The sequence below is a fragment of the Pan troglodytes genome, chromosome 19 (assembly GCF_028858775.2).
Source record: "Pan troglodytes isolate AG18354 chromosome 19, NHGRI_mPanTro3-v2.0_pri, whole genome shotgun sequence".
Classification (NCBI taxonomy): Eukaryota; Metazoa; Chordata; class Mammalia; order Primates; family Hominidae; genus Pan; species Pan troglodytes.
The window spans coordinates 24,140,143-24,155,930 of NC_072417.2; the positions used below are offsets into that span (position 1 = coordinate 24,140,143).

A 15,788-nucleotide genomic window follows, 5' to 3' on the forward strand; every position below is an offset into this window, starting at 1 on the left:
GAGACTTGTGGAGTTGGGACCAATGGGATTTCTTTAAAAGCATCTTTTTGCCTCTGGCTGGGTCTATGGGGGTCAAACAGAAACGCCTTGGGCCATTTGTTGGTGGGGTGACAAATGAACTTGGCCTGAGAAATGGAATAGGCCGGGCTCAGCCCCGCGAAGCACTCGGAACTGCACATTTTCTTTGTTGAGCGGGTCCACAGTTTGTTTTGAGAATGCCCGAGGGCCCAGGGAGACAGACAATTAAAAGCCGGAGCTCATTTTGATATCTGAAAACCACAGCCGCCAGCACGTGGGAGGTGCCGGAGAGCAGGCTTGGGCCCTGCCTCACACGCTCCCTCTCTCTGGGTCACCTGGGAGTGCCAGCAGCAATTTGGAAGTTTGCTGAGCTAGAGGAGAAGTCTTTGGGGAGGGTTTGCTCTGAGCACACCCCTTTCCCTCCCCCCGGGGCTGAGGGAAACATGGGACCAGCCCTGCCCCAGCCTGTCCTCATTGGCTGGCATGAAGCAGAGAGGGGCTTTAAAAAGGCGACCGTGTCTCGGCTGGAGACCAGAGCCTGTGCTACTGGAAGGTGGCGTGCCCTCCTCTGGCTGGCACCATGCAGCTCCCACTGGCCCTGTGTCTCGTCTGCCTGCTGGTACACACAGCCTTCCGTGTAGTGGAGGGCCAGGGGTGGCAGGCGTTCAAGAATGATGCCACGGAAATCATCCCCGAGCTCGGAGAGTACCCCGAGCCTCCACCGGAGCTGGAGAACAACAAGACCATGAACCGGGCGGAGAACGGAGGGCGGCCTCCCCACCACCCCTTTGAGACCAAAGGTATGGGGTGGAGGAGAGAATTCTTAGTAAAAGATCCTGGGGAGGTTTTAGAAACTTCTCTTTGGGAGGCTTGGAAGACTGGGGTAGACCCAGTGAAGATTGCTGGCCTCTGCCAGCACTGGTCGAGGAACAGTCTTGCCTGGAGGTGGGGGAAGGATGGCTCGCTGGTGCAGCCTTCAAATTCAGGTGCAGAGGCATGAGGCAACAGACGTTGGTGAGAGCCCAGGGCAGGGAGGAGGCTGGGGTGGTGAGGGTATGGCATCAGGGCATCAGAACAGGCTCAGGGGCTCAGAAAAGAAAAGGTTTTAAAGAATCTCCTCCTGGGAATATAGGAGCCACGTCCAGCTGCTGGTACCACTGGGAAGGGAACAAGGTAAGGGAGCCTCCCATCCACAGAACAGCACCTGTGGGGCACCAGACACTCTATGCTGGTGGTGGCTGTCCCCACCACACAGACCCACATCATGGAATCCCCAGGAGGTGAACCCCCAGCTCGAAGGGGAAGAAACAGGCTCCAGGCACTCAGTAACTTGGTAGTGAGAAGAGCTGAGGTGTGAACCTGGTTTGATCCAACTGCAAGATAGCCCTGGTGTGTGGGGGGGTGTGGGGGACAGATCTCCACAAAGCAGTGGGAGAGGAAGGCCAGAGAGGCACCCCTGCAGTGTGCATTGCCCACGGCCTGCCCAGGGAGCTGTCACTTGAAGGAATGGGAGTTTTCGGCACAGTTTTAGCCCCTGACATGGGTGCAGCTGAGTCCAGGCCCTGGAGGGGAGAGCAGCATCCTCTGTGCAGGAGTAGGGACATCTGTCCTCAGCAGCCACCCCAGTCCCAACCTTGCCTCATTCCAGGGGAGGGAGAAGGAAGAGGAACCCTGGGTTCCTGGTCAGGCCTGCACAGAGAAGCCCAGGTGACAGTGTGCATCTGGCTCTACAATTGGCAGGAATCATGAGGCCATGGGGGCGTCTGGAATGACACTTCAGACTAAGAGCTTCCCTGTCCTCTGACCATTATCCAGGTGGCAGAGAAGTCCACTGCCCAGGCTCCTGGACCCCAACCCTCCCTGCCTCACAACCTGTTGGGGCTATGGGGTGCTAAAAAGGGCAACTCCATGGGAGGCCAGCCAGGACCCTCTGTCTTCAAAATGGAGGACAAGGGCGCCTCCTCCCACAGCTCCCCTTCTAGGCAAGGTCAGCTGGGCTCCAGTGACTGCCCGAAGGGCTGTAAGGAACCCAAACACAAAATGTCCACCTTGCTGGACTCCCACGAGAGGCCACAGCCCCCGAGGAAGCCACATGCTCAAAACAAAGTCATGATCTGCAGAGGAAGTGCCTGGCCTAGGGGCGCTATTCTCGAAAAGCCGCAAAATGCCCCCTTCCCTGGGCAAATGCCCCCCTGACCACACACACACTCCAGCCCTGCAGAGGTGAGGATGCAAACCAGCCCACAAACCAGAAAGCAGCCCCAGACGATGGCAGTGGCCACATCTCCCCTGCTGTGCTTGCTCTTCAGAGTGGGGGTGGGGGTGGGTGGCCTTCTCTGTCCCCTCTCTGGTTTGGTCTTCAGACTATTTTTCATTCTTTCTTGTCACATTGGAACTATCCCCATGAAACCTTTGGGGGTGGACTGGTACTCACACGACGACCAGCTATTTAAAAAGCTCCCACCCATCTAAGTCCACCATAGGAGACATGGTCAAGGTGTGTGCAGGGGATCAGGCCAGGCCTCAGAGCCCAATCTCTGCCTGCCCAGGGAGTATCACCATGAGGCGCCCATTCAGATAACACAGAACAAGAAATGTGCCCAGCAGAGAGCCAGGTCAATGTTTGTGGCAGCTGAACCTGTAGGTTTTGGGACAGAGCTCAGGGCCCCTATGGTAGGAAAGTACCTACAGTAAAAAGCAGCCCTCAGCTCCATCCCCCAGCCCAGCCTCCCATGGATGCTCGAACGCAGAGCCTCCACTCTTGCCGGAGCCAAAAGGTGCTGGGACCCCAGGGAAGTGGAGTCCGGAGATGCAGCCCAGGCTTTTGGGCAATTTCTTTTCTCTGGCTGGGCCTCAATATTCTCATTGATAATGAGGGGGTTGGACACACTGCCTTTGATTCCTTTCAAGTCTAATGAATTCCTGTCCTGATCACCTCCCCTTCAGTCCCTCGCCTCCACAGCAGCTGCCCTGATTTATTACCTTCAATTAACCTCTACTCCTTTCTCCATCCCCTGTCCACCCCTCCCAAGTGGCTGGAAAAGGAATTTGGGAGAAGCCAGAGCCAGGCAGAAGGTGTGCTGAGTACTTACCCTGCCCAGGCCAGGGACCCTGCGGCACAAGTGTGGCTTAAATCATAAGAAGACCCCAGAAGAGAAATGATAATAATAATACATAACAGCCGACGCTTTCAGCTATATGTGCCAAATGGTATTCTCTGCATTGCGTGTGTAATGAATTAACTCGCAATGCTTGGGGCGGCCCATTTTGCAGACAGGAAGAAGAGAGAGGTTAAGGAACTTGCCCAAGATGACACCTGCAGTGAGCGATGGAACCCTGATGTTTGAACCCCAGCAGTCATTTGGCTCCGAGGGGACAGGGTGCGCAGGAGAGCTTTCCACCAGCTCTAGAGCATCTGGGACCTTCCTGCAATAGATGTTCAGGGGCAAAAGCCTCTGGAGACAGGCTTGGCAAAAGCAGGGCTGGGGTGGAGAGAGACGGGCCGGTCCAGGGCAGGGGTGGCCAGGCGGGCGGCCACCCTCACGCGCGCCTCTCTCCACAGACGTGTCCGAGTACAGCTGCCGCGAGCTGCACTTCACCCGCTACGTGACCGATGGGCCGTGCCGCAGCGCCAAGCCGGTCACCGAGCTGGTGTGCTCCGGCCAGTGCGGCCCGGCGCGCCTGCTGCCCAACGCCATCGGCCGCGGCAAGTGGTGGCGACCTAGTGGGCCCGACTTCCGCTGCATCCCCGACCGCTACCGCGCGCAGCGCGTGCAGCTGCTGTGTCCCGGTGGTGCGGCGCCGCGCGCGCGCAAGGTGCGCCTGGTGGCCTCGTGCAAGTGCAAGCGCCTCACCCGCTTCCACAACCAGTCGGAGCTCAAGGACTTCGGGACCGAGGCCGCTCGGCCGCAGAAGGGCCGGAAGCCGCGGCCCCGCGCCCGGAGCGCCAAAGCCAACCAGGCCGAGCTGGAGAACGCCTACTAGAGCCCGCCCGCGCCCCTCCCCACCGGCGGGCGCCCCGGCCCTGAACCCGCGCCCCACATTTCTGTCCTCTGCGCGTGGTTTGATTGTTTATATTTCATTGTAAATGCCTGCAACCCAGGGCAGGGGGCTGAGACCTTCCAGGCCCTGAGGAATCCCTGAGGCGCCGGCAAGGCCCCCCTCAGCCCGCCAGCTGAGGGGTCCCACGGGGCAGGGGAGGGAATTGAGAGTCACAGACACTGAGCCACGCAGCCCCGCCTCTGGGGCCGCCTACCTTTGCTGGTCCCACTTCAGAGGAGGCAGAAATGGAAGCATTTTCACCGCCCTGGGGTTTTAAGGGAGCGGTGTGGGAGTGTGAAAGTCCAGGGACTGGTTAAGAAAGTTGGATAAGATTCCCCCTTGCACCTCGCTGCCCATCAGAAAGCCTGAGGCGTGCCCAGAGCACAAGACTGGGGGCAACTGTAGATGTGGTTTCTAGTCCTGGCTCTGCCACTAACTTGCTGTGTAACCTTGAACTACACAATTCTCCTTCGGGACCTCAATTTCCACTTTGTAAAATGAGGGTGGAGGTGGGAATAGGATCTCGAGGAGACTATTGGCATATGATTCCAAGGACTCCAGTGCCTTTTGAATGGGCAGAGGTGAGAGAGAGAGAGAGAGAAAGAGAAAGAATGAATGCGGTTGCATTGATTCAGTGCCAAGGTCACTTCCAGATTTCAGAGTTGTGATGCTCTCTTCTGACAGCCAAAGATGAAAAACAAACAGAAAAAAAAAAAAAAAAAAAAGTAAAGAGTCTATTTATGGCTGACATATTTACGGCTGACAAACTCCTGGAAGAAGCTATGCTGCTTCCCAGCCTGGCTTCCCCAGATGTTTGGCTACCTCCACCCCTCCATCTCAAAGAAATAACATCATCCATTGGGGTAGAAAAGGAGAGGGTCCGAGGGTGGTGGGAGGGATAGAAATCACATCCGCCCCAACTTCCCAAAGAGCAGCATCCCTCCCCCGACCCATAGCCATATTTTAAAGTCACCTTCCGAAGAGAAGTGAAAGGTTCAAGGACACTGGCCTTGCAGGCCCGAGGGAGCAGCCATCAGAAACTCACAGACCAGCACATCCCTTTTGAGACACCGCCTTCTGCCCGCCACTCACAGACACATTTCTGCCTAGAAAACAGCTTCTTACTGCTCTTACATGTGATGGCATATCTTACACTAAAAGAATATTATTGGGGGAAAAACTACAAGTGCTGTACATATGCTGAGAAACTGCAGAGCATAATAGCTGCCACCCAAAAATCTTTTTGAAAATCATTTCCAGACAACCTCTTACTTTCTGTGTAGTTTTTAATTGTTAAAAAAAAAAAAGTTTTAAACAGAAGCACATGACATATGAAAGCCTGCAGGACTGGTCGTTTTTTTGTAATTCTTCCACGTGGGACTTGTCCACAAGAATGAAAGTAGTGGTTTTTAAAGAGTTAAGTTACATATTTATTTTCTCACTTAAGTTATTTATGCAAAAGTTTTTCTTGTAGAGAATGACAATGTTAATATTGCTTTATGAATTAACAGTCTGTTCTTCCAGAGTCCAGAGACATTGTTAATAAAGACAATGAATCATGACCGAAAGGATGTGGTCTCATTTTGTCAACCACACATGATGTCATTTCTGTCAAAGTTGACACCCTTCTCTTGGTCACTAGAGCTCCAACCTTGGACACACCTTTGACGGCTCTCTGGTGGCCCTTGTGGCAATTATGTCTTCCTTTGAAAAGTCATGTTTATCCCTTCCTTTCCAAACCCAGACCGCATTTCTTCACCCAGGGCATGGTAATAACCTCAGCCTTGTATCCTTTTAGCAGCCTCCCCTCCATGCTGGCTTCCAAAATGCTGTTCTCATTGTATCACTCCCCTGCTCAAAAGCCTTCCATAGCTCCCTCTTGCCCAGGATCAAGTGCAGTTTCCCTATCTGACATGGGAGGCCTTCTCTGCTTGACTCCCACCTCCCACTCCACCAAGCTTCCTACTGACTCCAAATGGTCATGCAGATCCCTGCTTCCTTAGTTTGCCATCCACACTTAGCACCCCCAATAACTAATCCGCTTTCTTTAGGATTCACATTACTTGTCATCTCTTCCCCTAACCTTCCAGAGATGTTCCAATCTCCCATGATCCCTCTCTCCTCTGAGGTTCCAGCCCCTTTTGTCTACACCACTACTTTGGTTCCTAATTCTGTTTTCCATTTGACAGTCATTCATGGAGGACCAGCCTGGCCAAGTCCTGCTTAGTATTGGCATAGACAACACAAAGCCAAGTACAATTCAGGACCAGCTCACAGGAAACTTTATCTTCTTCGAAGTGTGGATTTGATGCCTCCCCGGTAGAAATGTAGGATCTTTAAAAGTGGGCCAGCCTCCTGCACTTCTCTCAAAGTCTCGCCTCCCCAAGGTGTCTTAATAGTGCTGGATGCTAGCTGAGTTAGCATCTTCAGATGAAGAGTAACCCTAAAGTTACTCTTCAGTTGCCCTAAGGTGGGATGGTCAACTGGAAAGCTTTAAATTAAGTCCAGCCTACCTTGGGGGAACCCACCCCCACAAAGAAAGCTGAGGTCCCTCCTGATGACTTGTCAGTTTAACTACCAATAACCCACTTGAATTAATCATCATCATCAAGTCTTTGATAGGTGTGAGTGGGTATCGGTGGCCGGTCCCTTCCTGGGGCTCCAGCCCCCGAGGAGGCTTCAGTGAGCCCCTGCAGAAAATCCATGCATCATGAGTGTCTCAGGGCCCAGAATATGAGAGCAGGTAGGAAACAGAGACATCTTCCATCCCTGAGAGGCAGTGCGGTCCAGTGGGTGGGGACACGGGCTCTGGGTCAGGTTTGTGTTGTTTGTTTGTTTGTTTTGAGACAGAGTCTCGCTCTATTGCCCAGGCTGGAGTGCAGTGTCACGATCTCGGCTTACTGCAACTTCTGCCTTCCCGGATTCAAGTGATTCTCCTGCCTCAGCCTCCAGAGTAGCTGGGATTACAGGTGCGTGCCACCACGCCTGGCTAATTTTTGTATTTTTGATAGAGACGGGGTTTCACCATGTTGGCCAGGCTAGTCTCGAACTCTTGACCTCAAGTGATCTGCCTGCCTCGGCCTCCCAAAGTGCTGGGATTACAGGCGTGAGCCACCACACCCAGCCCCAGGTTGGTGTTTGAATCTGAGGAGACTGAAGCACCAAGGGGTTAAATGTTTTGCCCACAGCCATACTTGGGCTCAGTTCCTTGCCCTACCCCTCGCTTGAGCTGCTTAGAACCTGGTGGGCACATGGGCAATAACCAGGTCACACTGTTTTGTACCAAGTGTTATGGGAACCCAAGATAGGAGTAATTTGCTCTGTGGAGGGGATGAGGGATAGTGGTTAGGGAAAGCTTCACAAAGTGGGTGCTGCTTAGAGATTTTCCAGGTGGAGAAGGGGGCTTCTAGGCAGAAGGCATAGCCCAAGCAAAGACTGCAAGTGCATGGCTGCTCATGGGTAGAAGAGAATCCACCATTCCTCAACATGTACCGAGTCCTTGCCATGTGCAAGGCAACATGGGGGTACCAGGAATTCCAAGCAATGTCCAAACCTAGGGTCTGCTTTCTGGGACCTGAAGATACAGGATGGATCAGCCCAGGCTGCAATCCCATTACCACGAGGGGGAAAAAAACCTGAAGGCTAAATTGTAGGTCGGGTTAGAGGTTATTTATGGAAAGTTATATTCTACCTACATGGGGTCTATAAGCCTGGCGCCAATCAGAAAAGGAACAAACAACAGACCTACCTGGGAGGGGCAGCATTTTGTTGTAGGGGGCGGGGCACATGTTCTGGGGGTACAGCCAGACTCAGGGCTTGTATTAATAGTCTGAGAGTAAGACAGACAGAGGGATAGAAGGAAATAGGTCCCTTTCTCTCTCTTTGTCTCTCTCTCTCACTCTCTCTCTCTCACACACACACACAGACAGACACACACACACGCTCTGTAGGGGTCTACTTATGCTCCAAGTACAAATCAGGCCACATTTACACAAGGAGGTAAAGGAAAAGAATGTTGGAGGAGCCACAGGACCCCAAAATTCCCTGTTTTCCTTGAATCAGGCAGGACTTACGCAGCTGGGGGGGTGGAGAGCCTGCAGAAGCCACCTGCGAGTAAGCCAAGTTCAGAGTCACAGACACCAAATGCTGGTGCCATGTCCCACACCCGCCCACCTCCCACCTGCTCCTTGACACAGCCCTGTGCTCCACAACCTGGCTCCCAGATCATTGATTATAGCTCTGGGGCCTGCACCGTCCTTCCTGCCACATCCCCACCCCATTCTTGGAACCTGCCCTCTGTCTTCTCCCTTGTCCAAGGGCAGGCAAGGGCTCAGCTATTGGGCAGCTTTGACCAACAGCTGAGGCTCCTTTTGTGGCTGGAGATGCAGGAGGCAGGGGAATATTCCTCTTAGTCAATGCGACCATGTGCCTGGTTTGCCCAGGGTGGTCTCGTTTACACCTGTAGGCCGAGCGTAATTATTAACAGCTCCCACTTCTACCCTAAAAAATGACCCAATTTGGGCAGTAAATTATATGGTGCCCATGCTATTAAGAGCTGCAACTTGCTGGGCGTGGTGGCTCACACCTGTAATCCCAGTACTTTGGGACGTCAAGGCGGGTGGATCACCTGAGGTCACGAGTTAGAGACTGGCCTGGCCAGCATGGCAAAACCCCATCTTTACTAAAAATACAAAAATTAGCAAGGCATGGTGGCATGCACATGTAATCCCAGGTACTCGGGAGGCTGAGACAGGAGAATGGCTTGAACCCAGGAGGCAGAGGTTGCAGTGAGCCAAGATTGTGCCACTGCCCTCCAGCCCTGGCAACAGAGCAAGACTTCATCTCAAAAAAAAAAGGATACTGTCAATCACTGCAGGAAGAACCCAGGTAATGAATGAGGAGAAGAGAGGGGCTGAGTCACCATAGTGGCAGCACCGACTCCTGCAGGAAAGGCGAGACACTGGGTCATGGGTACTGAAGGGTGCCCTGAATGACGTTCTGCTTTAGAGACCGAACCTGAGCCCTGAAAGTGCATGCCTGTTCATGGGTGAGAGACTAAATTCATCATTCCTTGGCAGGTACTGAATCCTTTCTTACGGCTGCCCTCCAATGCCCAATTTCCCTACAATTGTCTGGGGTGCCTAAGCTTCTGCCCACCAAGAGGGCCAGAGCTGGCAGCGAGCAGCTGCAGGTAGGAGAGATAGGTACCCATAAGGGAGGTGGGAAAGAGAGATGGAAGGAGAGGGGTGCAGAGCACACACCTCCCCTGCCTGACAACTTCCTGAGGGCTGGTCATGCCAGCAGATTTAAGGCGGAGGCAGGGGAGATGGGGCGGGAGAGGAAGTGAAAAAGGAGAGGGTGGGGATGGAGAGGAAGAGAGGGTGATCATTCATTCATTCCATTGCTACTGACTGGATGCCAGCTGTGAGCCAGGCACCACCCTAGCTCTGGGCATGTGGTTGTAATCTTGGAGCCTCATGGAGCTCACAGGGAGTGCTGGCAAGGAGATGGATAATGGACGGATAACAAATAAACATTTAGTACAATGTCCGGGAATGGAAAGTTCTCCAAAGAAAAATAAAGTGGGTGAGCATATAGACAGCCCTGAAGGTGGCCAGGCCAGGCATTTCTGAGGAGGTGGCATTTGAGCTAAGACCAAAATGTGGTGGGAGAGGGAGCCACACAAGGATCTGGGGGTGTGTGCACTGGGAGGGGGAGCAGCAAGTGCAAAGGGCCTGAAGGTATGTAGGGGGTGGAGAAGGGACACCACTAATTGCCTTGGGTGCCTTTTCAGGCGTCTCCATGCCAAGGCTCTAACCCCTGATCTGGAAGCCAACATAGTAATTATAATTATAGTGAAGAGGGGTGTGTGTGTGTGTGTGTGTGTGTGTATGTGTGTGTGTGTGATTGAAAGAGAGAGAGAATGAGTCTCTGTACCTTCTCTTGGGTCTGTATGTTGAAAACCTAAGTGACCCTAAAGAAGAATATTTGCATATTATTAATTATGTAGCTATACATGTTTTTTTTGAGACAAAGTCTTGCTTTGTCACCCAGACTGGAGTGCAGTGGCAGCGATCATGGCTCACTGCAGCCTCTGCCTCCCAGGCTCAAGCCATCCTCCTGTCTCACCCTCCTGAGTAGCTGGGCTACAGGCAGTTGCCATCATGCCCGGCTAATTTTTGTATTTTTTTAGAGATGGGGCTTCACTTTGTTGCCCAAGCTGGTGCACATCTTTATTCTTTTTTTTTTTTTTTTTTTTTTTTTTTTTTTTTGAGACAGAGTCTCACTGTGTCGCCCAGGCTGGAGTGCAGTGGTGCGATCTCGCGGCTCACTGCAACCTCCGCCTCCTGGCTTCAAGTGATTCTCCTGCCTCAGCCTCCTGAGTAGCCGGGACTACAGGCACGTGCCACCATGCCCGGCTAATTTGTTTTTGTATTTTTAGTAGAGACGGGGTTTCACTGTGTTAGCCAGGATGGTCTCAATCTCCTGACCTCGTGATTCCCCCGCCTCGGCCTCCCAAAGTGTTGGGATTACAGGTGTGAGCCACCGCACCCGGCCACATCTTTATTCTTTAGGCTCTTGATAGGTTTGCTTAAGTAATGCTGCTAGCACTGGGCAGATGTATTACAATAGGAATATTGATGCCCTTGAACTCCTTCTAGCACATACAGATGTGACACAATTCATATGCAGTTGCGGAAATGCCTGTAGTTTTCTTTAATGGATGCCTATAAGATCCAGGCTGTAATCTATAAGATCTTATAGGCTGTGTGCCTATAAGATCCTGCTGTGAATTCTTCCCTGCTGTGGCTCTAAGCCAGATGTATAAATATATGTAGATGGATACAGGTTTATGCTATTCAGCCGAGACTCTAGGTCAGGCGATGGAGATCTGAAAGGTAAGAAGGAGTCTAGAAATGAATTCCTTCTGGAAAGATTCATGATTCATTCTTACTTCTCTGAACTATAGAAGAGCATCCTCATCAGTGAATGTATTCGTCACTGCATCCACTGCAAACCCCCTTGGGGAACACTCACCTTCACTGTGCTTCTGGATTTGCACATGTGCTTGCATATGCACACACACATTCACACACACACATTCACACCATCTTTACTCTGAATATACAATGCCAAGCTTTCCCAGGTATTCTAAAATCCTCCTGTTTCTGACCCTTGGTTGGCAGGTGTCCAAAAATGATACTGACATCCCAGGTCAGAATGGTTGCCAGTTCCGATCAAGACAGAGCCCCGTATCTTCCAGGGACACTAGACAAGATGCCAGGACCACGCCTCCGCTCTGCCCAGAGGCCAAAAGCAGCCCAAGAAGGTGAAGTGTTCTCTGCATGCATTACTCCCCGGGTCCCCCAAGATCGGCCTCCAGCTCTCCTCCACCCAGGAGGAGCTGTGTGGAGACAGAGACTGGCTCGGGGTCCCATTCCCCAATCCCCTCCCTTCCATCTGCTATGCCGCTGCCAGATGGATTTTACTTTCTCTGTTTTTTTAAAAAGCAAAGTTCAAAAAATATTTTAAACACAGGAAATTTAATATGTTAGCATTTTAGCTCCATCTACAGTATTTCTTTATTTTTTACACAGGGTTTCACTCTGTTGCCCAGACTGCAGTACAGTGGCACAATCATAGCTCACTGCAGCCTCTATCTCCTGGGCTCAAGTGGTCTTCCTACCTCAGCCTCCCAAGAAGCTGAGACTACAGGTGTGCGCCACTACACCTAGCTAATGTTTTTTATTTTTATTAGAGACAAGGTCTCACTATGTTTCCCAGGCTGGTCTTAAACTCCTGAGCTCAAGTGATCCTCCTGCCTTGGCCTCCCAAAGTGCTGGGATTATAGGTGTAAGCCACCATGCCCCGCCCATATTTCTTTTAGATATAAAACCAATAGAAAAATTCTATGTATTTCTCTTTCCATGCCTTTCCCTCCATGGATTGTTTCCAAAGGCAACAATCCATGTTTTCATAGCGTCCTACATATATTATTTATAATCAATATACAAACGTGTGTTTTTAAATTTCACATGCATTTTATCATACCATACATATGCTGAAACTCACCTTTTTTTTTTACTCAAAATTATGCTTTTAAGATCTAGCCATGTTGGATTATTTTAAAATCTTGAATGGTATTATATTTTATGACTATACCACTATTTGCTTATCTATTTTTCTTTTTTTTTTTTTTTTTGAGACAGAGTCTCGCTCTGTCACCCAGGCTGGAGTGCAATGGCGCAATGTTGGCTCACTGCAACTTCTGCCTCCTGAGTTCAAGCAATTCTCCTGCCTCAGCTTCCTGAGTAGCTGGAACTACAGGTGTGTGCCACCACACCCAGCTAATTATTTGTATTTGTAGTAGAGATGAGGTTGCACCATGTTGGCCAGGCTGGTCTCGAACTCCTGGCCTCAGGTGATCCGCCTGCCTCGGCCTCCCAAAGTGCTGAGATTACAGGCGTGAGCCACTGCGCCTGGCCTGCTTATCTATTTTTCTACTGATTTAGTTTGTTTCCAGTGTTTTCACCATCAAACCCAATGCACTAAGGAAGATGCCTGAATTTGTCTCCTGATGCGACATATGCTAGAGTTTCTTCAGGACAGAGAGGAGTGAGTGTTCTAATACAAAAATCTAATCATGCCATTTCCCCGCTCAAATTCCTCCATGGAATTTATTACCTAAAAGGTCAACTCTAAACTCCTTAGCTTACAAGTACATGATCTGGTGTCTGTCTACCTGTCCAGCCACGCATTTGACCGCTGACTTCCTTAGCACTTTGTTCTCTGCAATATCGTATTTCTCTTAATTTCTAAATCGCCCCGGGGGTTTCAAGCCTCTGCTTTTGCACATTCTCCTTAGTCTGCCTAGGATCCCCTCCTCCAACTCCTCTGGCCTGGAAATACCCCTTCAAGTCTCCTTTTGAGGAGACTGCCTCCTCCACAGAGCTGACCACCACGCCACATCCAGGCTGTGTTACAAGATTGACACACAGGCTGAACCTGGCCGTCTCCCCTCTGGACTATGAGGCTATTGAGGACAGGACCCCAGCCTTTGCACATTTGTAGCCTCAGTGCTTTTGCACAGGGCTTGGCCAGAATCCGGGCTCCATAAATATTTGTTGAATTAATGGATGTTTGGCTGCTGGGGCATGATTTGAGCAGCAGAAATGAAAAGCCCAGCTTCCTCCCAGCTCAGCAGCAGGCAAGAACTTTGGGACAACTTTTCCAAAGCACTTATTTCATTCAAGTCCCTCTGTAGCTTTGCAACCATGGGGGGGAACGGGGCCCTTCCCAAGAAACCAAGTCCATGATTGTTTACCCTGGACATTATTAAGCACCCACATTACAGGTATCTCTGTCATTTGGCCAACAATTTGGTGTGTGATGTTAGGTTATTTCTATGTCTGAAGAAAACAGCTCAGCTCTGACTAAAGAAATAAATGATACCATTTTTCTTTCAGGCATCCAGATTCCTTGGTACAAAAGGCTCCCTGGGGAGAAATGCCGGGACAGTGTGGCTCCTCTGAGGCTATTTACATCTGTCAGCTTCTCTAATCTCTTGCCTTCCTTCCTCTGTCTGTTTCCTTCCCTTTGCACAGAGCCCGGCATTGAGCCTGGTACTTACAGGGAGGGTGGTGGAGCCATCGTCCTCACGTATGCGCTGGGGATCGGGGTTGGTGGGGGGTGGCCCAGTGGCATTTGGTGGGTTTTTTTTTGTTGTTAGAAACCAGCCTTAATTTAAGATAATAACTCTCCTTGTTTGCCAGTGATCGCTATTTGTAGGCACCTATTTTCCCTGGTCAATTTGGCTAAGATAAATCGAATCTAAAAGGGAACATTTTCTAAAAATGCTGCGGGGCAGTTTGCAGAAACTGGACCAAGGAACATCTTCCAGGTCACCTGTTCCATGATGGCCTGGATGCCCCCCTTCTTAAATGAGATTGGGGGCATAGAAACAGACTCCCCAGCCTTTTACGACAACACCTTTAAAGTGTCATTGAAACCTGGGGGAACAAGGACCCTGAAGAATCATTTGGTCTGGACTTTACTGAAAGATTCCAATTCCTGCATGGTCAGCCCCCGCCCCCTCTCCAACTGGTCTCTTGTGAGTGTCCTCACAACCCCCAGCCCAGCCCTGGCTCCCACCCTCCACCCACCCTGCCTGTCTGTTAGTTCCTCGAAAGCACCAGCTCCCCAATTATGACGATGCTGTTCCCTCTGCCAGGGACACTCTTCTTGCATTCTCTACCATCCATCCGATGTCGGCTCAAATATCACCTCCTCAGAGGCCTTCCCTGACCATCCCATCTAAAACAGGATTCCACTATTCTTTTTCCTAACCCTTGTCACAAGTTGTCATTTTATATTTGTCTCATGGCAGGTCTGCCTCCGCTGCCCAGTTGTAAGCTCTATTAGACAGGGACTGAGCTGGCTTGTTCTTGAGATCTGAGACCACAGAGCCTGGCCTGCAGCAGGTGCTCAGTATATCAGTATATGTTGGCAACTGAGTGAACCAGCAAGGGGTCGGTGGGCCCTGGCACAATTGCTCTGCTACCGCTAACACCACCACTGTCATTTAAATACCAGATCATAAGCACCAACTTTAGTTCCAGGCAGCCCTCCTCCTGGAGTGGGAGTAAGAGACTCTCTCCACCTCATCCCCCAGGCCTGGAAAAATGTTTTGAGCTTTTCAGTTGCTTGTTCTTTGCTTCTTTATGCACAAGTTGTTTTCCTTTGCTCAATCGCTTTATTTCCCTTTTTTCTAGTAGTCACATCTTCATTAGAGATTTTATATTACAATATCATTCATAGACTCCCTTTTAAATTTTCCCTGGTCCTTCTGTTGCTGTCTGGGGAGACAGAGGTGCACACTCTGAAGTCGGTACAGGACCCATTCACACTGCCCAGCTTCTGTGTGGCTGACCAGCCGTGTGTCATTTAATACCAGACTGTGTGGCTGACCAGCCGGGTGTCTCCAACCCCTCAGGGGCTCCACCAGACCCTTGGAATCAACCCCCTATGGTTCTCCCTTGGGCCCCTATCTCCTGCATGCATTCAACTCACCAACCACCACGTGCGCGGTTTCTGTTTTCTGTCCATTTGCCTAACGTCTCTTGAATCCATCCATTTCTCTCCAGTGCCACTTCCCTGGTTTGGCCGCCGTCTCCCTTGTCCTGGCCTCTGATATTCTCCTGGCCTCTGGACTCACCTCCTCTAAGCCAGTCTTCATCTGGGCGCAGAATCTGATCCTGTCCCTCCTCTGCTTCCTGTGGCCTTAGGATGGAGAGCACTCACCTCAGCCAGGCCCCCAGGCTAAACCCGATCTGATGCTCCCAGCTCTCCAAGCCCTTCTCTTCTCAGATGCCTCTCTGGGCTCCTCTTAGTTCCTGCAAGTCCCGCACTCTCTCCCACCTCCGGCCTTTGGGCAGCGAGTCTTTCAGCTAAGTGGTTTTCCTACATCACCTTCTACTCCCTCCTCGGCTCTCATACATCCTCCTGGATGCCCCGCTGAGCCTCCTGGGCCAGTTAGGGCCTTCCCCTGTGTTTTCCTGACAGATTGTAGTTTCCCTCATATTGCCTTGGCAAAGTGCCCTCTAACTGCCAATTTATTATTATTATTTTATTATTATTATTATTTTGAGATAATAATCTCAGAGTCTTGCTCTGTCACCCAGGCTGGAGGGCAGTGGCATGATCTTGGCTCACTGCAACCTCTGCCTCCC

At 51.1% G+C, this 15,788-nt stretch overlaps 1 protein-coding gene across 1 annotated transcript; it reads left to right on the forward strand.

Annotated features, from left to right (window-relative positions):
* Positions 1–526: 526 nt before the first annotated feature.
* SOST (sclerostin) lies at positions 527–5,621 on the forward strand. The gene is made up of 2 exons (XM_001153653.7): positions 527–818; positions 3,581–5,621. Exons 1-2 carry the CDS (start codon positions 599–601, stop codon positions 4,000–4,002), a joined length of 642 nt encoding a protein of 213 aa, XP_001153653.1. The 5' UTR covers positions 527–598; the 3' UTR covers positions 4,003–5,621.
* Positions 5,622–15,788: the final 10,167 nt, after the last annotated feature.

Bases quoted from the DNA above. Each gene is read 5' to 3' on its own strand.
- SOST (XM_001153653.7), top strand. From the start codon at position 599: ATGCAGCTCCCACTGGCCCTGTGTCTCGTCTGCCTGCTGGTACACACA. The intron at 819-3,580 runs GTATGGGGTGGA...CTCTCTCCACAG, and splicing joins CCACCCCTTTGAGACCAAAG to ACGTGTCCGAGTACAGCTGC.